At 42.9% G+C, this 26,315-nt stretch overlaps 4 protein-coding genes across 7 annotated transcripts; 1 reads left to right on the top strand and 3 right to left on the bottom strand.

The window, feature by feature from the left end:
- Positions 1–575: 575 nt before the first annotated feature.
- LOC134065696 (myelin-associated glycoprotein-like) lies at positions 576–5,069 on the bottom strand. 3 transcript variants are annotated; one of them, XM_062520700.1, is made up of 9 exons: positions 4,949–5,004; positions 4,679–4,861; positions 3,859–3,915; positions 3,338–3,706; positions 2,871–3,179; positions 2,477–2,740; positions 2,175–2,259; positions 1,929–1,974; positions 576–1,606 (listed from the first exon to the last, which is right to left on the bottom strand). In XM_062520700.1, exons 3-9 carry the CDS (start codon positions 3,908–3,910, stop codon positions 1,166–1,168), a joined length of 1,566 nt encoding a protein of 521 aa, XP_062376684.1. In that variant the 5' UTR covers positions 3,911–3,915; positions 4,679–4,861; positions 4,949–5,004; the 3' UTR covers positions 576–1,165. The 3 variants fall into 3 exon arrangements, with proteins under 3 accessions (XP_062376684.1, XP_062376682.1, XP_062376683.1); XM_062520698.1 differs by having other exon boundaries at positions 4,679–5,069; XM_062520699.1 differs by having other exon boundaries at positions 4,758–5,069.
- A 1,085-nt stretch (positions 5,070–6,154) lies between these two features.
- Positions 6,155–13,385, bottom strand: fen1 (flap structure-specific endonuclease 1). 2 transcript variants are annotated; one of them, XM_062520940.1, is made up of 12 exons: positions 13,275–13,385; positions 12,842–12,938; positions 12,508–12,610; positions 11,748–11,850; positions 11,398–11,461; positions 11,168–11,277; positions 10,752–10,888; positions 10,418–10,484; positions 10,184–10,315; positions 7,880–8,031; positions 7,064–7,178; positions 6,155–6,438 (listed from the first exon to the last, which is right to left on the bottom strand). In XM_062520940.1, exons 2-12 carry the CDS (start codon positions 12,921–12,923, stop codon positions 6,361–6,363), a joined length of 1,143 nt encoding a protein of 380 aa, XP_062376924.1. In that variant the 5' UTR covers positions 12,924–12,938; positions 13,275–13,385; the 3' UTR covers positions 6,155–6,360. The 2 variants fall into 2 exon arrangements, with proteins under 2 accessions (XP_062376924.1, XP_062376925.1); XM_062520941.1 differs by having other exon boundaries at positions 13,281–13,299.
- Positions 13,386–13,498: 113 nt separating this feature from the next.
- tm9sf1 (transmembrane 9 superfamily member 1) lies at positions 13,499–22,219 on the top strand. Its single transcript, XM_062521159.1, has 9 exons — positions 13,499–13,937; positions 14,457–14,677; positions 14,767–14,898; positions 15,140–15,262; positions 16,075–16,433; positions 17,378–17,532; positions 17,968–18,153; positions 19,110–19,383; positions 20,863–22,219. Exons 2-9 carry the CDS (start codon positions 14,465–14,467, stop codon positions 21,254–21,256), a joined length of 1,836 nt encoding a protein of 611 aa, XP_062377143.1. The 5' UTR covers positions 13,499–13,937; positions 14,457–14,464; the 3' UTR covers positions 21,257–22,219.
- Positions 22,220–23,606: 1,387 nt separating this feature from the next.
- On the bottom strand, positions 23,607–26,315 carry nanog (nanog homeobox). The gene is made up of 4 exons (XM_062521659.1): positions 25,759–26,315; positions 24,990–25,354; positions 24,773–24,895; positions 23,607–24,509 (listed from the first exon to the last, which is right to left on the bottom strand). The coding sequence occupies exons 1-4, from the start codon at positions 26,138–26,140 to the stop codon at positions 24,183–24,185; spliced, it is 1,197 nt and encodes a 398-aa protein (XP_062377643.1). The 5' UTR covers positions 26,141–26,315; the 3' UTR covers positions 23,607–24,182.

Raw genomic sequence — 26,315 nt, 5'->3', positions numbered from 1 at the left:
TCAGTAACACAATTGCAGACTGCAATATTAAAGAGAGTGAAAGCTAATTTCTGCATGTGGATCAGGATATCGTGACCCCTCTAACTTGCATGAAATCTCACCAGTAGATTTTAAGTTATGTGAGGAGATTCACAGATACCCGGTTACAATACCCTCCGGACATACACTCACACTAATGTATTTTTTAATTTCACATGAAGGTGATGAAGCGATTAGCACATTATTCCTTTGTCTGTGTGTTTTAAAATGCTCATAATTCAGTGTTCTTTAATGTACTCTATAATATGAAAACAATTTTACCACTTTTGACATTTCTCCACAGGAAATTAGCCTTTCTGTCTTACAGTAATGGAAATGTAGCCTGACTCTCGCCAGACCCATAGTTCCGCCATGCTCCACCAGAGGCGTTTCGCTGAGCTCCACACAAGGAGGATCTGGCGAGAGTCAGGTTAACGGAAATGCCCTTCTGTATTAATAAAGTTCATAATGTGTAGTATTTACTGGAAAAGAGAAACCCAGAGCTTTGTACATGTTTATCTTCATTTATTCATATCAATATGAGGAGTACAATTACATTAAAAAGGAAATGGGAAAGGAAAGGCTTAATAAGCTCATCATAATTGCAATAGAAAGTTAAACGAATTATTAATGACAAATGCAGTCACTATTATGTATTTGACTGAAAGCAATTTTAACAAAAAATAGTAATGAGGCTCACCCTGGAACTCAGGGTTTAAGTGCCTTGCTCAAGGGGACAACGTTGCACCTGGGAATCAAATCCACAACTTTTCTTGGCTACTGCTATCCAAGAACCTTTTGGCGACTGCGCGATCATTGCCCTAATGCAAACATTAAAGTGCTACACTGATGTATGCACTTCTCAAGTTTGACCTTACACTCTAGTGCTCTAAAATGTACCTCTGTACACTGCTTATGTATGCTGTGATGCCGATCATCACAGGACTGTTGTTACATTTCATAATTGAAAATGATTATTGAAAATGATTATTTATTGAAAGTCATTAATCAACAGTCAGGTGTATTAGAGCACTAAAAAGAGTAGAGATGTCAAACCCAGATTTAAATTGCGCTGCAGTTGATGCTCTCTGCGTCGGCTCAGACTCTCTGCCTGGACCCCGGTCCTGCTCTCCCTCTCTGGTGTCCTTCATCTCCGTCCATGTGGATCCTCATAGTCGACCTCGTCTATATTCTCATAGTCAGCCTCGTCTGGATCCTCATAGTCTGCCTCATCTATATTCTCATAGTCAGCCTCGTCTATATTCTCATAGTCAGCCTCGTCTGGATCCTCATAGTCTGCCTCGTCTATTTTCTCATAGTCTGCCTGGTCAGGATCCTCATAGTCGGCCTGGTCAGGATCCTCATAGTCGGCCTCGTCTGGATCCCCATAGTCGGCCTCGTCTGGATCCTCATAGTCGGCCTCGTCTGGATCCCCATAGTCGGCCTCATCAGGATCCTCATAGTCGGCCTCGTCTGGATCCTCATAGTCGGCATCGTCCATATTCTCATAGTCGGCCTCATCAGGATCAGCTGGAGGTTGAGGAACTCGGACATGAATGGAACGGCCTTGATCATCTGGGTCACAGCTCTGTTTGAAGAAAAAGCTAAAATATCACTATGATCCTAATTTTAAATTTCATAATTTCTATTAAGAGGGACTGACAGTTAGGGGGACTGTCACTGTTTTGTGTGACACAAGATCATAGTAACACAACGAAATGAATGATCTCACTGCAAATCGTAGATCAAGCTCTCAAAGTCACTTGTCCTGAATGCTCCACAATATATATTTTAATCGTTTCAATATTTATTTCATATATGAATGATGACTATTTTAGAAATATGTTTTTCTTGGGCATATTGTAGAAATAATGACCATTTTGTTTTGACACTATCGTAAGTTAGTTTACCTGGCGATGGCCACCTGGTTTTATTTCCTGATGGGATTTTTGCCACCTAAAATAAAAAGAAACATCAAAGACTAACTGTGAATAGAGTACAACAGTGAAGAGTTTTCCCTGCTGCCCAGTTCAACTTTGTATTTCAATATGAAATTTAGAGTGTTTTAAAATACTCAGGCATTTAAAAGGCATTCAGACTTTATTCTGATATTGTAGTTTTATATTTCATTTACTTGAGCATAGATAATGACTCACCTCAAAGCAAGCCATATCAGTACACATAACAGAGGCCCTCCCACACTTCCTCCTACAACCAGTGGGAGTGGAAAATGCCCTGACGCTTGAGGAGAAGTCAGTTTGGGAAAGTATTAGTTATCACCTATGAAAGATTTTGTCTTGATATCATTCAGTGTATGACACAAAAGCATAGCCTTATGGATTTCAATTGGTAATTCCTTTTATCTATTTTTGACTGTTCATTGTTGTATCAACTTGGACCAACATGATTTCTTTTCTGGTTTCTTGATTTATTTTCTGGTAGAACACTTATGGTCTACCTTTAATCTCTAGTGTTACTGCAGCAGACTCCTTTCCCCCCTGTGGATGTTCTGCCCTGCAGTAGTACAGTCCTTCATCACTGGAGCTGAGATTGAAGGTGAGGGTTTGTCCAGATCCTATAGGTGTGTCCTGGTCCTTTCTAAACCAGGTGTAGTTCTGTACTGGCGGGTTGGCCTCACTGCTGTTACAGGTCAGAGTCACACTACTGCCCTCTGCTGCTGGACCTGAAGGACTCACAGAGGCCACTGCATCTGCAGGAGAGACTGGGGGAGGTCGGGTGTTGTTACAGAAATACATGAAAATATGTGTACAGTGAAAGACGGATAACTGACAGTTTGCGAAATCTTGCAGCGGCAGCAATACAGCCATCGATTAGAAAATAGTGATTCTTACACAGGACTCTAATTGTTTGCACAATACTGATTCGTTGTAGAAGGCTCTTTTTATGTCTGAGGTAAGAGGCTGAGCAGGAGATATTCCTCCCATTCTGACTATGGGAAGCAGTGAAGGTCAAAACAGACATGAGGGATCTGTTGCCATTCTCCTCATCCTGTATGTGAGTGTGTGTGTTCCCCGTGGGAGGAGACCAGGTGATGGTAGGAGGCTGAGAGGGACAGGGAGCAGCAGCAGTGCAGGTCAGAGTCACTGATGTCCCCTCTGACACCTCAGACAACTCTGATACCCGTGGATTCAGTGGAGTATCTGTTGGGGAGGATTGTTTTAAATTCAACCTTCATTTTGACATTGAAACCAATTTGAATCTACAAAAGCATCCAAGTCAACTTAAACAATTTTGTACATATCTGATTAATGAAAGAATGCAAAAATAATTGGGGTAACCCAAGAGATGAGCCTCCTACCTTCAACAGTCAGATTAAATGGCTCTTTGAACGTTACTTTAAAGCTGTTCATCTCAATTCTGAAGAAGTATTTATCTGCATGAGTTTTATTCACATTGTAGAAGACAGTTGTGCAATTTTTCTGATGGAGATTTCCAGTGATCTCTATTCTCTCAAGCAACCTGGTTGTGTTAGTAGTGCCACTGAAAACCACTGGGTATTCACCTCTGCCAAATTGAGTCCCCCCTTTAATCCACATGGCATAAATTGATCCAAATGTGGTCAGTTTACTCTCAAAATCAGAGATATTAAATGCACATGGAATCAGTATGCAAGATCCTGTGAAAGCATGAATCTTGTGTGGTGGTGACACAAAGAAGGTATCTTTCCCTGAAATTAGAAAAGCAACGTATAATTTTTACTTTATTGAACAGCTCTCTTTCACTAGTTTAACAAATGTTGAAGCACTAATATAGCTGTTGGAGGAATAGTAAAATTGCATTCACATCACAAATATTACAAAAAATTGTTTAATAACCCACCTATTGCTAATAGCAGGAGATTAAAGACGAAGAGGGTCTTGAAGAAAATCATTGCATCTGTAAAGTAACACACAATGGTCAAACAAAGATGTACCGACCGTGACCGCAGACGGAATCGATATAAAAAGGACAATTTAATTACAACATAATTTGCATTTTATTGAAGGATTCCTACATCTGAGCAGGAATGGGAGCAAATAATTCCCATTGCAACCCAGTTTCCCTATCTTCCTAAGTAAATCCTATTCCCTCAACAGGCACTATGATGAGATTTCAGCCCAACACAACAAAATGTGCCTTACAGACCTCAACAATCATTACCATTGGCACTACAGTGAAGTGTCCAGTGCAGAATATGTCATAATTTATATATAACTGTCACCCTGTCTGTCATGATGAGGGAAACAAAAGCATTCAGCGTAAAATGCAAAAATCCTGATAACTGTTAGTCTCCATACAGTATCTCTGTTATACAAATTGCAGTGGCTGTAGTTCCTTAATGGTTCATGACATATTTTTGCACAACTCCTTGAATTAAAGCACATTTTCCATATCCAGTCTAGTTGTGTGCAAATAAGGCCTGAACCATTTTTTCTTTTTTAATGACAATAAATTCCTCAAGATTAAAACAAACAAGTCTGCTTACCCATACTTTCCCAACTAGCTGTGGCTTATACATTGAGTTTGCAAAATTTCTTCAGCTATGAGTATCATACACGGGAACAATCAATATGGTATTAATATGGTTTTGTTTCTTTTAACTTGCATACATACACAATGTGGCTAATACACAATTACTGTATCTTTTAGATTTCCTTACCATTTTGCAGCACTGATTGGGTTAATTGTTTTTATTTTGTTGAGATGAGTGAAAAACTGTATATCCACTTAAGTATCACCTTTGGGTTTTCATGCAGACGCACCAGGATACTTTGTCTGACAGGGACTCCAGAATGTCTTGACAGATATCACCAGGATAGACTGACTCGGATACACCTATAGGCTTTGGGATGCAGAAGAAACTTTGAAGAAGTGAGATGGAAACACTCGCGCTTGCTTGATGGAAAAAAACTCACAGAATGTTCATTACCTTCTCGAACTGATAAAGCTGATTATCTGAGACCAAAGTTAATCAGCGGATAAATGCACTGGCTTGCACTCTTGGCAAAAACATCTTCCTCTTTGTTGAGAATGGTGTAAATGTCCCAGCTTCTTCCTTAACATGTCAGGGAGTTAATATGATGCTAAAAATGTATTTAAACAGATGGCAAGATATTTATTCTCCAGAACTCACAATATTGAGGCGCTAAAGAGTGGAGATACTCTGCAGGTTATTGGTGTCCGTTATGGATCTGGAGAAGAGCATAATCCTTGTTTTGACTTTGCTTACTCCTCTTTTACAGCAGAAATGCATCTTTCTACATTTTCAAGATATAGCTTTTCCCATACACTTCCTCCAAACCATCTATATTTAATTAGAAATAATGAGCAGTTCTTCCTGACGACTTCAGAGAAGAAGCACAAAAAAAATGTGTAGTCTTGTAGTTTCACAAGTCATGTTTATTATCAATCTGTTGAGGTCAGACTTACACAGCAGACTGACTGTCGTGACAAAAACAGCTTCCCCATATCCGAGAATTTTGATGGATGTTTGGGGAACTACTATGCCTTCAGGTTTCCTGCATCTAGGCTGCACAAAAGAGGTGCTCAAACTCTGGTCCTGTGAATTTCCTTTTTCAAATATTCCTACAAAATTCTAATAATAGGGAGCTAGGAATGCGGTTCAATGAGGCCGGTCCAAGATGCTAACCAAAGAATGTTGGGTAACTGTGGAGTTTGTCTAAAGGGCCTCAGACAATTTGCATTTTATGCATAGACTGTATGAAATACGTTTTTGACAGACAAGTGCCTTTTTTTTCTCCGTTGTAGACAGGAAATGTTTGCCACTATTTATGTGCCCATTGTTACATAAAATCTATTTTTGAATAGGTCTAGTGGCTCTAGAATCTCAAAGCGATCATATCCAAGCTAAAGTGCAGAAAAGTACAATAGAGATATAGCTTTCAGAAAAATATAGTGGGCTTTTAAGTGAGGCATTGATCATACATGCGCTAATTTACTAGATCATATTTTTGCATTTGCAAACTTCTGACTTACTTACTTTCTTCATTCCTCACCCATTATTGCAGATACTCAACTGTCCTTTATGAGTGTACATACTTCCAGAATTAAACTGGGAGACCATTTAACTGAAATAAATAAATAAATAAATAAATAAAATAAAAACTATAGTGAATAAAATGAATAGAACCTACAAGTAAATACACACTCAAACTTTATTCAAGGTACGCACACAAAACTATTTATTAAAACATTTATCTACACAAGTTCATTAAAAGGATATTGCAGCCAGTATTGCTTTGTATCAGAAAGAAAGAGTGAAACGGAATGAAGAAATAGAATAGAAGAATGTACTCCAACGATTTGTCCTCCTTGATCCTTTTATTTGCCCTTCTTAAATTTACCAGGCGTTGCTCCAGTCTTCTGCTTCTTCTTGGCCGAGCCATTCAGTTGTGGCTCCTGTCGACAAACAGATAAGTTATGAAAAGGCGTCATATCTACTGATGCCCAGGCCTCAGTGGCTTTCATGCTGTGGTTAACCTTGTGGTGATCATTTTTAAAATGTCTTGCAGTCATATGTCACTGACTACAATTGACAACAATCACAATTGTGACAACAATCACTTTGTTGCAATTTGTTGTTTAGTGGCCAAGCCACAAAGCTCTTGATTGTTATAGAAGTTTAATAGAGTGGTTGCGTGCACACATCTCTCCTATTCTGAGGCCAGGTACAGGAAAAAGGTAGATGGTAAGATGATGGTAAGGCGGTAAGGTGAAAAGATGAAATGTCCACAGGCTGGAGAAACTCTGCTATACTTCAACACACTGGAGTAGCTGTGGGAGGTATTCCAAGCACGTGGATGAGTGACAAAGCTGGGTAAGTTAACTCGGAGTGAGAGGGAAACCTCCTAATAGAAGAGCTGCATGGCTTCATTCTCCTTACAAAATGCCATAGGGCTCTTGTCGTAGGAGGTTTACCACTTACTCTGAGCAAACTTATCCAGGTTCGTCCCTCAGCCACGCACTTGGAATGCCCGCATGGAGTAGATCTACAGTCATTCTTTCCGTCCTGCTAGTTACCAACCTTGCGTTTGGAGGACAGCGAGCCGGTCACGGTGAAGAAAGTGTCCAGACGTCCCTGAGTGCTCCCCTGACGACTCTTCATGATCTTCTTGCAGCCGTTACGTATGCGGTCCTCACTAGACACAAGGGGCCACAAAACAGAAGAGGTCAGCTTCAACTTCCTCAGCCATGACTGTGAGTAACACCAAAGATCCTTAAGGTGGAGCAAGATATGTTGTCGTAGTTCATGTCTATGGGCGCAAAACGGGGATCGCTTCCTCTGCATAAAGGGGGTGTGTCATGCGTGTCATGTCCATAGACTTCAATGGAACAGCTCTGCATAAAGGGGGATTTTGCCCCCCCTCCCTCTTGCGATTTGGGTTCCAGGAAGTGGCTTCTCATGAAGTATCTTGCTCCGCCCTTAATGATCTTTGGTAACACTATTTTCCTTAGAATAAAGTATTGACTCCAGACTTTATGCAGTAATTAAGATTTTGATTAGTGATCGTTAAGCTAATGTGTATCACTAATGGCTGCATTAGCATATTACTGATGGCTACAGCATATTGTATTAAACAATTCTTAACTAGACGCAAGCCGTGACATTATGCTGCTCCACTTCACACCAAGGGCACAGTTCCTTTGAAGAATGCAATGAGTGAGGATACCAAAGCAGGAAAATATATACTCTGCCAATACATCACCTTTTATTATGGTATATAGATATAATGCTGCTCAAATCCGTAATAAAAATCAAGGCAACAGGCAGGACAACGATTGAGAGGGACTACATCTGTAAACGAGAGGACAACCGCATTTATTTTCCAGGGTGCCTTACCTGAACTGTTTCTCCTCACACATGAACTTGATGAGTGCTTCCTCGTCTGGCTCGCTCCACTTGAGGTCCACGGTGGAAGAGTCCACCACTTCCGGTTTCAGAAAGAGCCCACGGGCCTCCTTGTACAGCCAGTCTTCGGGTGGCGGGTATTTCTACAGGAAGCACAAACATCAATTATGCATTGGCAAACAAAGGGAAGTTTTCCGCGCTTCTGCAGTTGTGCGACAATCTGGTGCAACCAGGCCAGGACAGAAGTATATGAAAAGAAGAAGAATGCCGGTGCAACGCAGATGTCTTCTTTTGCATTTATTTAAAAGGTGCAAAACATTGACTAACGTTTCAACGTTACAAACGTCTTCATCAGAGACTCTAAAAGAATTGAGGCACTCCTATATAAAAATAAAAATAAAAAGCCTTTAGCCAACACATTTAAACTATTCAGCCTTCATCAAGGCAGCACAGGTGTGCACATTTTAAATTATGTGAACACAGGTAGAGAGGAGAGTTCATATTTCACCATTGCATGACAAATCTTTTCAATTAAGCAGGGCAAATCTATCTCTGAACATGCTCATGCAAATTTGACCACATCAGGAAGGAGTCACCAATGCAATTGACCAACATCACCATAGGAGGGCACCATTTTACCTTTGATATGATATAAAGTAAAATACCACAGCCTACATTAACTCATTCACTGCCATTGACGTCTTTAAACGTCAATTTAGACACATACGTTAACTGCCATTGACGTCTATAGACGTCAATTGCCCTTTTCAATGGGGAGGGCTCCTGGGTGGGCTTGGGAACGATCTGGCAGAGTTTCAGGCTTGTAAACAGACTGTACTAACGATCCCAACCGCTAGATGACAGCAGTGCCATTTGGATGATTAGTATCTGCCTGCAAAGTACACATACTGAGAAGCATGCAACCAGCTAACAATGAAGATCGACCACAGTGGATCTAGTTTGCACGCGATGCAGGGAATAAATATGCTTACTTCTTACATCAAGGATGGAAAACACGTGAACGGTATGATCCATTTACATTGGATATTGCTATATAGACTAACAACAACTTTGCTAGTGCTAGCTTGCTAAGTCTACCGTCCTGTTCAGAGTCTTTAGCGACCATTAGAGTCCCTAGCAACCTTGACGAGACTGACGAGATAACAGTGCAATCGTGGTAGACGTACTCCTGAATCGCTAACGTTAAAAAGTTGATTTTCACAAAAAGATCGTTTTCTCCATGTTTTGGTCAAAAACAGGTGTTTTTAGCAAAACTAACCCATGTTCTACTGACGATTACTAAAGAACGGAAAACGATAGAAACAAACCGTTTTTTCCTGGTGAAAGAAGAGAGTCTAATCTTTCATTTGGTACCTTCGGTGTTTACATAGTCATAAAGCTCACCGTTCGGTGGATCTTGGAAAAACAGTCAAAATGCTGTAAAACGTCTGGCAGTATGGAGCGCTCTGCACTGAAAATCGCTGGCAGCCAATGAGTTAAGATGATTGCAATCAAGATAAATTATGGGCAAAACCTGTCTGTGTAGATAAGTTGTGTTGATTTGAGCACAAGTCTTTATTACAGGAAAGATCTTACAGTGAGCTGACCAAGTTGTTAACTACTTCTCCTCACTGCTCTCCCTCGTCTATCTTCTCTCTCCCCCGTGTCTAACACTCCTGGGTAATATATATGATGCATGCAAGACATGGCATCCTAGCAGTTTCATGGTCCAATATGATGAGGAATCATGATGGAATACCAACATCATGTATGTAGAGTGGTGCCATACACAAGATTAAGAGAAGACTAAGACCACCATAATATTTCCATATCAACTAGGCCATCACATCGCTTCTCTGCCCTTTGGCTAAGATCAAGTGTAACTAGGCCTTCACAGATTCATTTTGTCGTTTGTTTTTTACTAATGACATTCCACTTTATCACTCTTGTTAAACAGATAATCTATATCTATGGCGCGTGAGTTCACATACAAAATTGTCTCTAATCGAAGTCTCTTGAGCTATCCTTGAGATGTACGAAAACAAAGTTGACATGTCAACATTTTGAAACCATGACTCGTGATTCATCTCTGCCCAATGTACTTCGATAAAGGTTTTGGGTCAGTCCGTCAATGCAACCTACCAGTCAGTTCAACACCATCCTAAAGACACTTATACCAGCATTCACTACTTGGTAGTTACCCTACCCACAACAGACAGAGGTTGTGGGCTCGAAAACAGCAAGTCATTCCTGTTTTACATGCTATTATGTACATTAAGATGGTGTTGGCTTTACCTTGAGGTCAATATTATCCAGAATCTCCTCAATACTGCCATGTTGTTTGATCAGGTCAATTGCCCTCTTAGGTCCAACCCCCTTGATGGTCCCACAGTAGTCGCAGCCCAGTAAGATACACAAGTCTATGAACTGCAAGTGAGAGAGGGGTAATTAAACACAAAACATTTGCATCTGCATGGTGATCTTGGAGTAACATGCTGACAGAACTAACGTGTATGAAATCGAAATTACCTGTTCATGTGAAAGCCCCATCTCTTGTAGAATGCGACTGAAATGATATTCCTGAATGGGTAGTTTCCTGTGTAGATTAAAATATCCATGAATATGTAGAGCGAGAGTAAAGAGGCTTGATAATATGCTGTGCTCCACTGGCATGCTGGTAACATCCTAATTCATAAGCCAGTTTTTCAATGTTCTTCTGATCTATGTAATGTACTTTTTAAAGTGATCATGGTTGGCAGTAATATACAGACACTTTCAACTACATAAACAAACATGTGCGCTCCGAAGACATTTCCGGGCGTCAGAGAAAACAATACTGAGGTAACACTGAGAGTAGCCATACTTTGCTTCGCTGGCTGTGAGATGCCTCAGCAAGACGTTGGTTCCAAATGTCAATCCGTCCATATCCTCCGTTGCCGTGGCAAACACTTTTCCAGCCTTCACCAGAGCAGCGCAGCTGGCCTCCGCCTCACAGGGAGCCTAAACAAGAGGAAAATAGTGCTTTACTTCCTGTCCATGCTGCTAGCTTAGCACTTAACCGGCTTCCTCCGTCTTTGAGGACAATGGTTCTTGTAACATGATTGACATAGAAGTCGCGTTGGATAAAATCTTAAATCAATAAATGATGTAAATGATACATAAACATGTACTCTTTCTCTAAAGCTAATTCACTGAACAATTTTAAAAACAATGTTGTCTAAATTTACGGTAAGGCTGCCAGAGGGGAAAGCGGGTTGGTTTTTTTTACTCAAAACTCACCTCAACATACGGGACTCCCATTAGCGTGAGCAGCTTCTTGCATTCATCGTTGTGCTGCTTTGTGACTTTCACAAGACGCTTGGTGAACTTGTCGATGTTCTCCTGCTCACCTGAGAAACAGTCAATTAAAACACCCAAATGGTCATCAGGGTTTTTTTTTTGCATTCATTATTAAGATGGAGTAAAGTTTCAGGAAGATGGAAGGTCATGTCTCTCTCTAACATACATACCAGCCTCCTGGGCCTGGGCAAGTTGTTTCTCAGCCTCTGCCCTCCTCTCCGTTCTCTTCTCCAGCTGTCCGCAGCAAATAAAGGTGGTTACTTTACATTTTCTTTGCCAAAAACAACATAGCACTGACCCTTGCAGTGGGGAATACACAGAGGGCCAAGCCAGTGTCTAGTTCTACAGTGTAATATGTTTTGAGCCAATCACATGATCTTTAAGCTGATTCAATCCATTTTCAATACAATGTTGATCAATTACTCCCATTAACAATTGCTTAAACGGTTTGAGCTTGACAGTGTGCATCAGTTAAGGTGTTTGTATGGTAAAGGTGAAGAGCTGAGTAAATGCTACACACCTCGCCAGATTTCATCTGTGGGGGTTTGCCATCAAACACGTAGACAGGTTTAATTCCATTATCCAGCATGCGGATGGTCCGATAGAATAGGCCCACGAGATGGCTGAGGGTTCAAAAAAAAAACCCCATTAACTCTGAACAGTTTGTAACTGGAGGAGAATACTGGCCCGAAATAGGCTAACAGGCAGAAACTATAGCCAGTCTATGACATCACATTAAACAAATGCACGGTAAATCAGGTGTGTTGAGTGTAAGACGGAGAGGCAGTAGCCATAAAAACGGTCCTGTCCTGTTAGTAGTGTCCAGTGACACCCAGCCACTGAGAACTATTTTGTACTGTACTGTAGTTGCCGTCCAAGCTGTTGTCCAGTGCCACTCCCTGTACTGTCTTGTGGAAGTTGTGCTATGCCTCGCAGCAGTCTTGAGGTAGTTGCCCGTGGCATGAAACACCCGTCTTGCGTAAAGTGTGTAAAAGAGTGTGTAGCACCGTCTTACTAACAATGAGATGCATTATTCCAGTGAGGGTTTAAGCAGATACTAATGAAGGATCTTTGATTATTCTGTTTTAAAACAGTTTACCTTGCGCTGTCTTCTTGTGCTGAAATTCGAAATATTTTATACAGGACAGGACAGTCACAGGACAATGGCTGTTGGTAGTGTCACAAGACACTACTAACAGGACAGGACAGGTTTTTTTTTCTGCTACTGCTACAGGAGAGACACATGCTTTCAGTACGTAGAGAATAGACTAGGGCTTTACCTTGTGGTCTCCCCATCATCGTTCTGTAGAACATTGCCGTCTTGTCTGACCGCGATAAGAAACTGGTAGATGCACATTGATGCATCAATAGCAATCTTTCGCCCTGGGGGTTAACAGCAGGAGAAAAGTGTACGATTTAATAGGGCAAATCTTAGGCATGCCTGTCAATAAATGCAAGATATGCCACATTAGCATGCTCTCTAGCACATGTCATGGCCACAAAGAGAGGCTTGCTCAAACTGTAATTGCCTGCCCTCAGCTACCAGGGCTATGCTTAACAATCAAGTTAGGCGGTTACATCCTAGCTAAAGCTGAATTTAGCTGCCGAACTTACCAAAGAAGCTTTTGATTTCTTGTTCTTTGATGGCTCCAGCGGCATGGTCCGCAATCAACTTTGCAAGCCCGTGTATTCCCATGGCGTTATTATGACTCTGCGATGCAAATGCAACAAGTAAGTGCTGAGTCTGAACACAAATAACGCAATGCTCTATAGAAAAATATGACACTGTCCATAACCAAAAAATAAACAACAGAATTAATTGTGTGCAGAATTGCTGTAACGTGAACAACAACTGAAGGTAGCTAACGTTAACATAGCACGGAGGTTCCCTTGCATCCCTTTGGACATGGTCGAGAAAAACATACGGTATGACACAGGGTTACATTGCTTAACACACGAACACCAGTCGACCATCAGCGTAAAATAGCTTCTGGCAAACGTTCAATGTAGGCATTTTTCACATTCAATCTTTAGAAGTAAAACTTACCCTCACACGCTAGAAAGATCTCTGTACCACCACCGGCGCGAAGGAAATGCGTCTGTTTTCGCGCGAAATTCTAAAAGTAGGCATCACTAAACGATACAGAGAGGCGATCCATCCTCTGTTGCATTGAATCGATTGCTCGATAATGATTATTTCGTCCGGATCAGGCGAAAGAAATGGAAACATATCTGCGCTGGTTTAATGCGATTGGTCTGGGCTGTACGGTATCCAGAGGGAAGGACAACAGCAAACAAGCGGCCACAGTCGGGACAAACTGGAATGTCCACTTTAAAGGGAATCATTTCTTTGTATTAATGCATTTAAGAACTTAACCAGTTCTTTTGATATTAGCATTATATAAGCAGGTGGAGGTGTGTAGTGCGTTTGCTCCGCCCACTCCGGAAAAGTACTCGACATTATTTTGATTTTTAAGGTGACGTGGAGTAGGCTGTTTCACTACACTCACCACGGCATCATGTCTTTTTGAACAGCACAATCAATTTAGGGGTCGAATGTAGCCCTCGCACTACTGTTGATTTGAACTTACGTAAGAAGATGTTATGGAATATTTTTTTTTGAGTTGGGCAGTTTCTCAGAAACACGGATAAGAGAAAGTGACTGTCCCAAGGCCTGGAATCCGAAAAATCCTCCGAGCAGCACCGACAGGTTTGTTAACGTTATCATAGGAGGATGATGCGGTACAGTAAGTGCCAACACGGAAATGATGTTTAAAAGCCGGCAGAACTAACATGTTTTATCGACGATATGAGAACATCGGTCAAGTCAATACTACTTTCTCGCCATTTGGGTTCATCTTGACAACAAAATAATGCTACATTTCACCAGACAGACCAATTAGCTTACCAGCACAAGTTGCTTTGTAGCTAGCTGTCAAACTAACTGACATTAACTACTGAAATTGCATGTTAAAATCGTCAAAATGCGTTTTTTCCGGTATTGTTTGTCAAGTGAAACGAAGGATGTGTTGTCGCACTTTCAAACACTGTCGCTTCATCAGAGGGCCACCTTGCAAAATTAGCTAGCTAGTGTGGTTAGCTTGGTTGCTATAGGTAAACAGGTGGACATTAACAACGTGAAGAAAAGTTCGTTTGCATCACTCACATTTTGCTGCTATTAAGTAATGTAAAAGTAGGTTTTGACGCAATTGGGTTTTTCATTCACCAGGAGTCGAGATGACGCCAAGGTTGGGTTTATCCAGCCATCAGTACTCCAATGGAGTAAGGAGGTACTGCGTCTTGGCTGTTTGCCTTCTATCTCAAATTGGATGGACGGCGAGCTACAAACAAGGAGATGCTGTCATCCTTTATGTCAACAAAGTTGGGCCTTACCACAATCCCCAGGAGACGTATCACTTCTACACCTTACCTGTCTGTAGGCCAGAACAGGTAAGTCACAGGAAGTCTACTAGAAACCTAACATGACATATAGCCAACAAACATGGAACTATAATGTCTTTCTATCTGCTCACCTTCAGGTGCGCCATAAAGCCTTAAGTCTGGGAGAGGTGTTAGATGGTGATAGGATGGCAGAGTCGCTATACAAAATCCGCTTCAGGGAGAACACCGACAGACAAACACTGTGCCAAATAACCCTCAACGAGAAAGAGGTAAACCAGCAATCCATGCAGACGGATAAAACAAGAACTTGCTGCTATTCTGTTTATTTTTTAGTTGTTGATTTGAGCAGACGTTGACCAACATTGTTTATTGATAAAGAGCAGCATACATGCAAGCATGCACGTGTACCCAAATAAAATGACTATTTGTTTTTGGTGGCTGTTGGTTCAGACTGTTCACTGGTGATTAATGGCCGCACATTCTTAACACAGAGCTGTTTTCTGCTCACAGGTGGAGCAGCTGAGAGAGGCTGTGGAGGAGCTGTTTTATTTCGAGTTTGTCCTCGATGACATTCCCATCTGGGGCTTTGTGGGCTACATGGAGGAGAGTGGCTTTCTTCCTCACAGCCATAAGGTTTCTCCTTTCTTGCCCTATTTTCTCTCTCTCTTCCTCCCCTCCTCTCTCTCTCTCTCTCTCTCTCTCTCTCTCTCCCTTCTCCCACACACAGCGCATGCATACACACACTCTCTTATTCTTGAGACATCAGGGACAGTCTTCTGTGTAAAGTTATTTTTGTGTCTTTTCAATGCTAGCACAAAAACAAATTTGAGAGTGCATTTATCACACTGCAAGTAAAGACTCACAAAGTTCACAGACTGCAAGTTTGTGAATAATAGCAGACAAGATGTGGTTTTGACAGCTTCACTACATCCATTGTTCCCTCAGAGAGAAACTACTCATCCTTTCAGGCTTTAGCGTCAACATCATGTTCAGTTGAAGTCTCGAGCTTAACTTCCTTGCTTAGAACCAAAAAGGTTACAAAACAGTTGAAATGCAGTCAAAGAGACTTGGCTCATGAATTTCACAAGCCTCTGACCAAATCTCAACCACTGTAACAGAAAGTGTGTGTGCAATTCTGGTAAAGTAATGTTTAATATGCTCTTAAAAATTCTCTTTAAAGCATATCCTACATTAGCATATTGTGTGCTATGCATCTTCCTTAATATCAAGATTCAGCTGATTAAATCATGTAAGAGTCAGATTAATCATTCATTGAAATGATTGGTGCAGCCTTAGCAGGCACCCAATTCAAATATCTCTCACACTATGAACACAGTGACTACTGACCTTCCCCTTCCAATGATGGTGTATTGAGCATATTTTCTATGGTATCCTTGACCTCTATTTCATTCAGTTCTCATGGTTCTCAACATTTCTTCTATCAGGTGGGTTTGTGGACTCATCTGGACTTCAACATCGAGTACAATGGCGACTCGGTGATTTTCGCCAACGTGTCTGTGAAGGACGTCAAGCCCGTGCCCCTGGACGAGAGCGGCGGGCTGAGTCCGGGGGGGATGGGCAGCTCGGCTGGCAGCCTGACGGTGACGCACACGTACAGCGTGCGTTGGTTCGAGAGCCCTCTGCCGTACGCGCGGCGGGCCGAGCGCCTGCGCGACTACTCCTTCTTCCCCAAGACGCTGGAGATCCACTGGCTGTCCATCATCAACTCGCTGGTGCTGGTGGTGCTTCTGCTGGGCTTCGTCATCATCATCCTCATGCGTGTGCTCAAAAACGACTTCGCCAGGTAAGCAGAGAGGCACCTAGAGACTCTCCTTAGAGGCATGGGAAGTTCTCACTGGAAAGGAACAAGGCAGTAGAAACATGGATAGTTAGCATAAAGCTGGAGTGTTTCAGATGTCAAAGACAGACATGCACATGTTCCATAATGAAAACAGCAACTCTGTTGTCTCCCAATTGTGTAAAGGCTTATTTGCTTGTACCAACCTGGACATAAAGAGTGCAAGCAAACTAAGGAATGTAATCACTGAACACAATATGAACTATCAGTGGTGCTGTCACACACCATGAGGAGAGTAGAGAGTACCAGTGATGCCATAATAGTAATTACATTTTTGAATTTGCAGTTATCCTATCCTTTAAGTTATCACAGACTACAGAAGGCAAGCACAAATCACAGTGTTAAGTTCAGGTGTATCGAAGAGACACAAGTGATGGAATGTGCATATTTGTTAACTGGCTTGGAGGAGAGCAGGGCTGGGATGAAACTGGGGAGGAGGAAACTGAGAAGGACTGAGCAAATATGAGAAGAGGTGGGAGGAGGCAGTGCGTGCGTGCGTGCGTGCGTGCATCTTTCCTTGTGTGTATGTTAAAGGCAGTAGAACTAGAGTGAGAACGAGTGACTTCGATTACTTTGAAGCCCTGGACATGCGCTGTTTGTGCCAACAGCTTTGTGGTACTTCCTCCTTAGTTTGCATTTTGCATTCATACAGACAAATAAGGATGTAGAACCAATACAACAAGGGCACAGGCTTGACTCCTGCTTATAATGTTACCTTTGACCTGATGCCACCCCTATGCTGTCATAAATATAAATATGACCGCATACTGTGATGGCACTGCTTATACTTCATATTGCCATAAACATGACCGCATACCCCTATGCACAGGCACATTTTAAGATTTAATAAACTGTCATTTCTGAACACCTCTGGTTCCCTCTATTGACAGGTATAACGTAGAGGAAGATGGTGGTTGCGATGATCTGGACCAGGGAGACAATGGATGGAAAATTATCCACACTGATGTCTTCCGCTTTCCTCCTTACAAAAGTCTGTTGTGTGCAGTGCTGGGTGTCGGAGCACAGTTTCTTACTCTTGCAACAGGTAACTAACAGGTCACTACATGAATGTATGCTGCTACATTCTCAATTCCACAGAAAGAATAATGAGAGGAATTGAGGATAAAAAATATATAACAGACATGTTTTGGTCAAGTTTAGTCTGCTCTGCACTATAACTTAAATGTTATAGCTCTGTAGCTTAAATGTTAAAATGCTTATTTGTTAATAGATTAAATGTTATTCTATTACTGTAGCTGTAGCTCTCTAGTTTAGCTGCTAATTGCTTAAATGTTACTGTAAGTCTCTTTGGATATATGTGTCTGCCAAATGAATAAATGTACAGTAATTGTAAATCAAGGAGTTCTGTAGCCTTAGTCAAACATGGTTAAGTGTTCAGTTTAACCGCCACTTCTCATCCCCCTTTGAAATCACTCCCCTCTCCCTCTCCCTCTCTCTTTCTCTCTCGCTCTCTCTGTAGGAATCATTATCATGGCGTTGCTGGGCATGTTTAACGTCCATCGCCATGGCGCCATCAACTCTGCCGCCATTGTGCTGTACGCTCTGACGAGCTGCGTGTCGGGCTACTGCTCCTGCAGCTTCTACACGCAGATCCATGGGCAGCGCTGGGTCTGGAACATCATCCTCACCTCCAGTCTCTTCTCAGGTACCACACCAGTGCACTGTGACCCAGGCCCACTGACTGTGTACAACACTAGCATACTTACTGTGTGCACCATTAGCATACTGACTGTGCACAACACCAGCCCACTGTGTCCCAGGCCCACTGACTGTGTACACTGTACACCACTAGCATACCTACTGTGTACACCACTAGCATACTTACTGTGTACAACACTAGCCCACTGACTGGGTACGACACTAGCCCACTGACTGGGTACGGCACTAGCCCACTGACTGGGTACAACACTAGCCCACTGACTGGGTACAACACTAGCCCACTGTGTCCCAGGCCCACTGACTGTGTACACCAGCCCACAGACTTTGTACAGTACCACAACCACACCATCCCACAGGCTGTACGACACTAGCACACTGACTTTGTAAGACACCAGCCCACTAACTGTGTACAACACTAGCATGCTTACTGTGTGCAAGACTAGCACATTGACTGTGCACACCATTGGCGTTCTTACTGTGTACAACACAACCACATAGACTGTGTACGACACAAGTACACTGACTGTTTCTCAGGCCCACTGACACCGCCCCCACTGACTGTATACTTGAACTGAGGGTGTAAAGGCCGAGAAGCAGAAAGCAGTGCTTGTCATATTGATGCAGTGTATGATGATGTAGGCAGCTCTTGATGTTTTTTTGCTACCAGAACCAATTTAATCTGAGCTTTTTAGACTGTACATCAGAATAAAGTACATCAAATCGAGTTGACATTCGTTTGCTGCTGAGTTGTTGCCCACATTTGTCAGCATTTCTTTAGAAGCACCAAAGACCAAATTGAGTTTGTCATTTAAAAATGAATTACAGGGAGAGTGGAATTGCGGTGATTCTTTTGAAACCAACCGCCCTCACCCACGCCTGTCCTTTGTGTTTGTCTTTCCTTTCTCTCTCTCTCACCCACTTTCTCCTCGTCTTTTGTCTCAGCTCCTCTCTTCATCACGTGGAGCGTGGTGAACTCGGTCCACTGGTGGAGCGGCTCCACCCAGGCCCTGCCCGCCTCCACTGTGCTGCTGCTGCTAGGCGCCTGGATGCTCGTGGGCTTCCCCCTCACCGTCATCGGCGGCATCGTGGGCAAGAACCGGGCGGGCAGCTTCCAGGCGCCGTGCCGCACGCGCAACATCCCCCGGCAGATCCCCCAGCAGCCCTGGTACAAGCACACCGCAGTGCACATGGCCATCGGAGGCTTCCTGCCTTTCAGGTGAGTCACAGGAAGTGACACAGGGGCTGCGTCTTATTTCTCTTTTTGTCCATCTTCCCTTCCATCCTTCCTCCTTCTAATTGCCTCTGCCAAGGAGGTTATGTTATCATCGGACATATTTCTTCTGTTTTCTTTGTGCGATGCATGTTACTTAATGAGCTATTACGAACGGCCCTTCAGTCTTTTTGCACTGATGATGGTCTGAATGGGACCGACCGAAAACGTTTTGCGCTAGAGTAGCACTTTGCACATTTGGATTAAACTTTGCTTCTGCAACATTGGTGTGCGAGTTCTCTTTTTGACTGAAGGACTGAGACACTATTGGAACTAACGCACCCACCAGGCCGGGAGTCGTCGGTGCGATACCCTGTTTGCTCTAAACCAGAACTATTAAGTACAGCCAAAATATTTTGAAGACACTATCTAATCCTGGCCATGAACTACTGGTTCTTGACGTTGTACTATTTTCTAGGTTAAGAGTTAGATGGGATACAAGGCAAATGTCATTGTGCAGGATGATTGCATGTTTGCTCTTAGAGGTGCCTCGCTGGTTTGTCTGGCTCAGCCAGATTTGTGTGTCTACAGACAGTGTGGCCGATTGAGAGACCCGGAGTCTCCTCTGCCTTCCTTATGAACAGCTATTGAAAGGAACAGATTTACAGTCTGGTTATTCTGCATTCCTGTGTCAAGTAACCCCATGCTTTAGAGTGATGGCAGACAAGATTACATATTACAGTATGTTGTTTTCTAAACAATTTCTAAATGTTTGATCAATACCGATAATGTTTGTTATGGTTATTGATGGATTTTACTGTGTGTTCAATACTGGTGTAGTATTGCTAGGACAACCAATTCTCTAAGTATGTTGAAGATTATTGTTAATTTACCAGATATTCTCCATATTTTATTATCACATGAATAGGTAGACAGATGTTTGTTGACCTAAAGATCAGCCTTGTGGGTTTAATGTGACCTACATCCTTATTGTGTGGCATGGAAACCAAGGTCACATAAACTTTGCACTGCCATAAAGCTTTTATAAAAGCGATACGTCATGGGCTATGAAATATATTGTGCCTAAATGCACCTTATGTGTGCTTTTCACTGTGCTGTAATAGAGTAATGTGTTCCCTTAACAATTCAGCTTTAGTGCTGAATTAGAGGATCAATTGTTTTTGAATATGGTAAGTGACTGATCTTGCTAGGCAAAAAGTTCCTCTTAGACCATCCCTCTCTAACCACCCCTCTGTCTCTCTCTTTCTCCCTCTCTCCCCCCTTCCTCCATCTCTCTCTCTCTCTCTCCCTACCCCTCTTTCTCTCTTTCTCTCTCTCGCCCCTTCCTCCATCTCTTTCTCTCTCTATCTATCTCTCTCCTCCTCCTCCCTCTTTCCCTCTCTCTGTCTCTCTTTCCCCCTCTTCCCTCTCTCCCTGTCTCTCTCTCTCTTCCCCTCCTCCCTCTCTCCTCCCCCCCCCCCCCAGTGCCATCTCGGTGGAGCTGTACTACATCTTCGCCACGGTGTGGGGCCGCGAGCACTACACGCTGTACGGCATCCTGCTCTGCGTCTTCGCCATCCTGCTGTCGGTGGGCGCCTGCATCTCGGTGGCGCTCACCTACTTCCTGCTGTCGGGCGAGGACTACCGCTGGTGGTGGCGCAGCGTGCTCAGCACGGGCTCCACGGGCCTCTTCATCTTCGTCTACTCCGTCTTCTACTACCGCAACCGCTCGAGCATGAGCGGCGCCGTGCAGAGCGTGGAGTTCTTCGGCTACTCGCTGCTGACGGCGCTCGTCTTCTCGCTCATGCTCGGCACCGTCTCCTTCTTGGCCTCGCTGGCCTTCATACGCTACATCTACCGGAGCCTTAAGATGGACTGAGGATTTTTTTGGGGGTTTCGCGTCTTCTGCAGGCAGTTCCAGGGCATGGCTAACAACGCGCGCGCGCACACACACACAGACACAGACACACACCCTCTACTCAGCCAACGTACACACACACCTCTTTAATATTCAAGTGATCCAAGTCCCACCTTCCCCAAGATCCCCATGTTAAGCAGGTTGCCATAGGGAGGGGTTGAGTGTGGATGCTTACAGGAGTATTCTGTGCGGGCAGGCTTCGCCAAACTCCAGCTGATTGTTGAGTTATGCCTGAGCTGTTTATTTTTTTTTCCCTTTAGAGTTTTTAAGACTTTGGTAGATTTTTATGTTATTTGAGCTGTCACAGCAGGCATCCATGAGTTACTCTCTCTAAGGATTTTTTGTTGAAAGAAGGGAAGGGGGGGAAAAAACCAACTGGTTGGGGGAATACTGCAGAACTGACTCACATATAGAGCCCAATAAAAAGCTCAAGTCATTTGTAGTTGAGTAACTTTAGAAAAATGAAGAAAAAAATAAAATAAAACCACAGGTGTCTTTGATGGCTGCCATGGAGCAAGCGGCACTCCAGGAGAGCAGAAAGGAACGTGAAGCTGAGGCCTTCATTCTTATAAAGGTTAACAGGGGAACCATGCAACTGGACCAATCTGAGTTTAAAAGGGATGAAGACGGTTTGGTGCGAGTATGGAGTGACAAGGCTGTGGTGCTCTGTCAGGGGAATGCAGCCTCAGTGCAAAAGTGTGTATGAAAGTGCAATATCCATATGTGTGGATGGGTGTGGTTGTTTGAAGTAGACATGTCGAGCATGCACACGTGTCCGATGTGTCCAGTCAAGGGAGCAATATCATGTACTATAGTCACCATCAACTGTGATATCAATTAAGTTGTAAATATACAATGTTTTCAATAAAAAAAATCACATCTTTTTATTACAAATCACCAAAGCAATCAGTTACCTTTTGTCATATTTCATATAGTCATGACATTGATCAGGTCATTCAATAGGAAAAGGTAGGACTACTGAAGACTGCAAGTTTTCTGCACATCTTCTTTAACTAGTTTCAAGGAGAATGCAGCCTGCCCTTACTACTTTTGCAGAAGCATGGCTTTTATTCATGGTCCAATGAAAGTAAATGGCTGACACACTGAACACCAAACATACAAGCATTTACTTTAAAGAGGACATAGAATGGATGAATTGAGTATTGCACTGTGTTCTCTGATGTTAAAATAGTATATATTCAACTTTGATTTAAAAAAATAAACTCAAATTTACAAGACTAATTAAAACCATATATTTAGGCTGGGTATTGAAATGGTCTGTTTGACTAAATGGCGCCCTCTTTGGCAACCCCAATTGAACTTCAATGGCTTTGCGATGTCTGACATCACAAGCAAGCAGTTTGGCTGAATCACCCATTAGTGTCTATTTCTAAGTTCAAGATTTTCATATGAAGGAGGGCACATGTTCATGATAGGTTGTGCATAACAAAGAGCTCTCATAATTCATGAAAACCAAGAAAAAAAATATTTCCATTCTATGTCACCTACGACAATTTACTGAAATAGTGTTTAATTGCTGCATTGTAGGCTAATTGACAAATAGAAGCAAAATGTGCAAAAACATTAGCAGTAGACATCTTCATGATTTAAAGCAAATTACATGTGTGAAGTGATCAGAATTTTCTCAACACAGCCCGGCTCATTTTACTGCAGTGGTTCCACGGTCAACTTAAAGCAACACTAAAGAGTTCTTCGTACCTTAAAATGTGTCCAAAATCATTTCAACAGGGTGAACAGCACTTTCACTTTGCGGCCCTCTATCGGCTATAACCGCACTAGATACTTTATTGATCTCCAAGGGGAAATTCAAGGTCCCAGCAGCTTAAGATACCACACACAACATACACAATGTAAACAGGAAAAATACAAGGCAGATCGACATGACTAAAGGAGCAGTACAATACGAGATAAAGATGTGCATGAATGTACTGAGGATTGGAACTGTGATCCAGTATGAGGTATGAGGTGTTTGTCAAGTTGGTAACTTTACGAGGTGGGGTAGTGCATCTGTTCAATGAAATGAGACATCAGAAACTATAAAATTGACTTGCTTTGATGTCACAATATCATACTTAAAAAAAATCATGCAACATATTCTACCTTGTCTGTTATTTGCTGGATAAACAAATGGCGTGTGCGTGACAGAGGAAAAGTGCTTTAAAATCTTTAAACCATGAGGAAAATAATCAGAATAGTTACCTGAACCATTGTCTAACAATACTGCTAAAGCTGGCATTGATATTTTTATAGAAATAGAGACTGCACTTAACCACAAAAATGAAGAAATTAATATGAGCAAATGCAAGGACATTTATTGTAAGACCACTTTGGAATTCCGGTTGTGCATGTGGTCAAGGTCAAACACTTTTTTGGTCATGTTTTAAGATCATGGTTCAGGGAACGGTGAAGTTGTTACAATTCTAAGGTAAGTTGCAACGGTGAACACATTACACATCATACAAGAATCACAAGAATCACATTTCAACCTGCAAAAAGAATCAGTGCAGCAACATCCCATCCCGTTTCTGTACATAAGATTATGAGTAGTGCATTGCATAAAGGTGGAATTAAATACATCTCATCAAAAGCATTGGTAATCATGAGCTAATGAGCAAGATTAAATACTCTGAGGTAAAAAAAGGTAGAAAAATAGAACTAAAAGTAAAAAAAACTTTGTTCATAATGTAAAACCATGACCAAGCAGTCAACATCATGTTTTACTGTGATGCAAGAAAACAAGGCATCTCAAGACTGCATCTAAAAATATATACACAATTTATAAAACACCACGGTCATGACATCTCTTAAAACAAAAACTATGTACATGCTCTCATAAAGGTCTCTGGCATTATCTAAAGGCAATGACTCAGGATGACCACTGGGTGGCACTGTGCACCATTGCCATGTTCGTTGGGCTGCTACCAGCATCCACCCCATTTCCATCATCAGAATTGATGCTGGTGTTGCCATTGGGGGGCATGAAGTTGGCAGGGCTGGGGTACTCGTAATGGGACATGGTCGGTGGCAGAGGCCAGTTGCCCTGAGGCCTACCAGCTCCCTGGGGAGGAGAGTGCGGTCGCATGTAGTTGGGGTAGAAGGCTGCAGGTTGCGAGGGATTCTTTTTGAAGGCGGCCTCTCTTAGTTGGGGATTTGAATACGGGTCCTGGTGTAACGTTTGGGAATCCGTCTGGAACTAAAAGAGGAGAAGCTGTTTAGAGTCAGTCCAAAACATGGTTTAACCATACACTGAGTAACAATAGAGTTTAATGGTTTTGGTTTGAGTGTGCCGTCCTGCCTTTAAGGCTTTGCTCCAACTTTAGGAGTGCCTCCATAGTGGATGGGTCATTCTCTTCCCCTGTATGGTTGCCTTTCTGCCAGGGTGGAGGCAGGCTGCACACAGACTGGGGACCAGGAAGGGGAGGGAGGGGGGGGGTGTAATCTGTTCAAAGCACTAACCTGAGGATGTGAAGCTGGTGGTACACTGGGATATCCAGAGTTGGCATAGCGCTCCGACACCCAACCGTTTTCCTTCTGGTGCCTCTTGAGCTTCATTCTCCTATTCTGGAACCACGTCTTCACCTTCAAAGTATCAAAATATCTTGTTAGTTCAACAGTTCACTTCGTGCACAATTTGTAGGCCAACAATTATGATTGCAAATGTATGGCCACTCACTTGTTTGTAGGTCAACCCAGTGATTCCAGCTAGAGTCTTCATTTCTGCAGGGGTGAGGTACCTCTGCACGCTGAACCGATGGGTCAGTGCGTTCATCTGGCCCTCCGAAAACGCAGTCCGTACTTTGGCCTTGCGGTTTGGTGTAGTTTTTCCTGGTGGCGACTGAGGAACGGTAGCAGCGCCCTGACTCGGTCGCACGCCTTCCAGGCTAGGCTCATCATCCCCGACAGTAATGGAGCTGGATACGACCTCCGTGCCATCTGGACTGCAGCTGATCGGTTCATCTTCTGGTTCTTTCTTGGCCCATGTGGCGGGATTTTCCGGCGGAATGCATCCTTCCCTGCTACTGCCCGAACTCCAAGAATCTACAAGAGACCGCCAGACATTGAGCAGAGTATTCCAAATTGGAACTCTCGAGCGTTGCAATGAATTTATTTCAGCCACAGTGTGGCGCAACTTCACTGCAATTAATTATTGCGCTCATTCATAACATTCGCGAAACATGGAGACTGCAGCCGGCACATGCTTCTCTTTTGCAGAAGAGATCGTGGCTTTCGTTCAAGATCCAAGTAAAGTAAGTGTTGACGCGCTGAACGCCAAATATTCACAAATCTACTTTAACTTAACGTACATTGCTAAACGTTTTTTCAAACTGAAATTGTCGACAACGCAGCAATAAACCACTTACTAACTCAAGCGCCAAATAGTGCTAACATTAGCCGGCTAGGGTAACTAGCGGCGTGCATTTCAAGTTAAAATGTTCCATTACCTGGTGTGTGGGCCTCAGAGTCACTGGGGTTATCACTCCCAGCTCGTTCGCTCTCCTTTGTGTGGTCCTCGTAATGACTGCTGCGATTTTGAGAGAGGAAAAGTCTGCCACTCTGCGTGTGAGTGTCCGAGAAATACAGCATTGGACCAGGGTAGTGAGCAGTGCTATTGGGTGTGATTTGCTCAGGGCTCCCAGGTGGAGACTGTTGTGGTGCTTGCGTCTGGTAGTAACCTCCATTGACTCCGGGGTGATTGTAGGTCGTCTCCGTCCAGTTCAGGTTTGGATGAATTTGTTCAGAGCCAGGTGGGTACAGCAGTCCGTAAGCATATGCGTGGTATGAAGGATTGAAGTTGTAGCTCACCGGCACCTTCCAGTCCGCCATAGTTTGAACGACTCTGTTAACGTTAGAAACTTCTGTAAATCACAACTACCTAGTTTATGCACCCGAAGTTCGACCTCTAGTCCAACATAAACTCAACCTATAACTTCACTGTTTACAAAAAGAAGAAACCAATCTAAAGGTGCATAGGTACATGCCCAAATCCCCCAGCCTTCAA

This window comes from Sardina pilchardus, chromosome 19 (genome assembly GCF_963854185.1).
Source record: "Sardina pilchardus chromosome 19, fSarPil1.1, whole genome shotgun sequence".
Classification (NCBI taxonomy): Eukaryota; Metazoa; Chordata; class Actinopteri; order Clupeiformes; family Clupeidae; genus Sardina; species Sardina pilchardus.
Note: the sequence above shows the minus strand (reverse complement) of the source record. Positions and strands in the feature narration are given on the sequence as shown.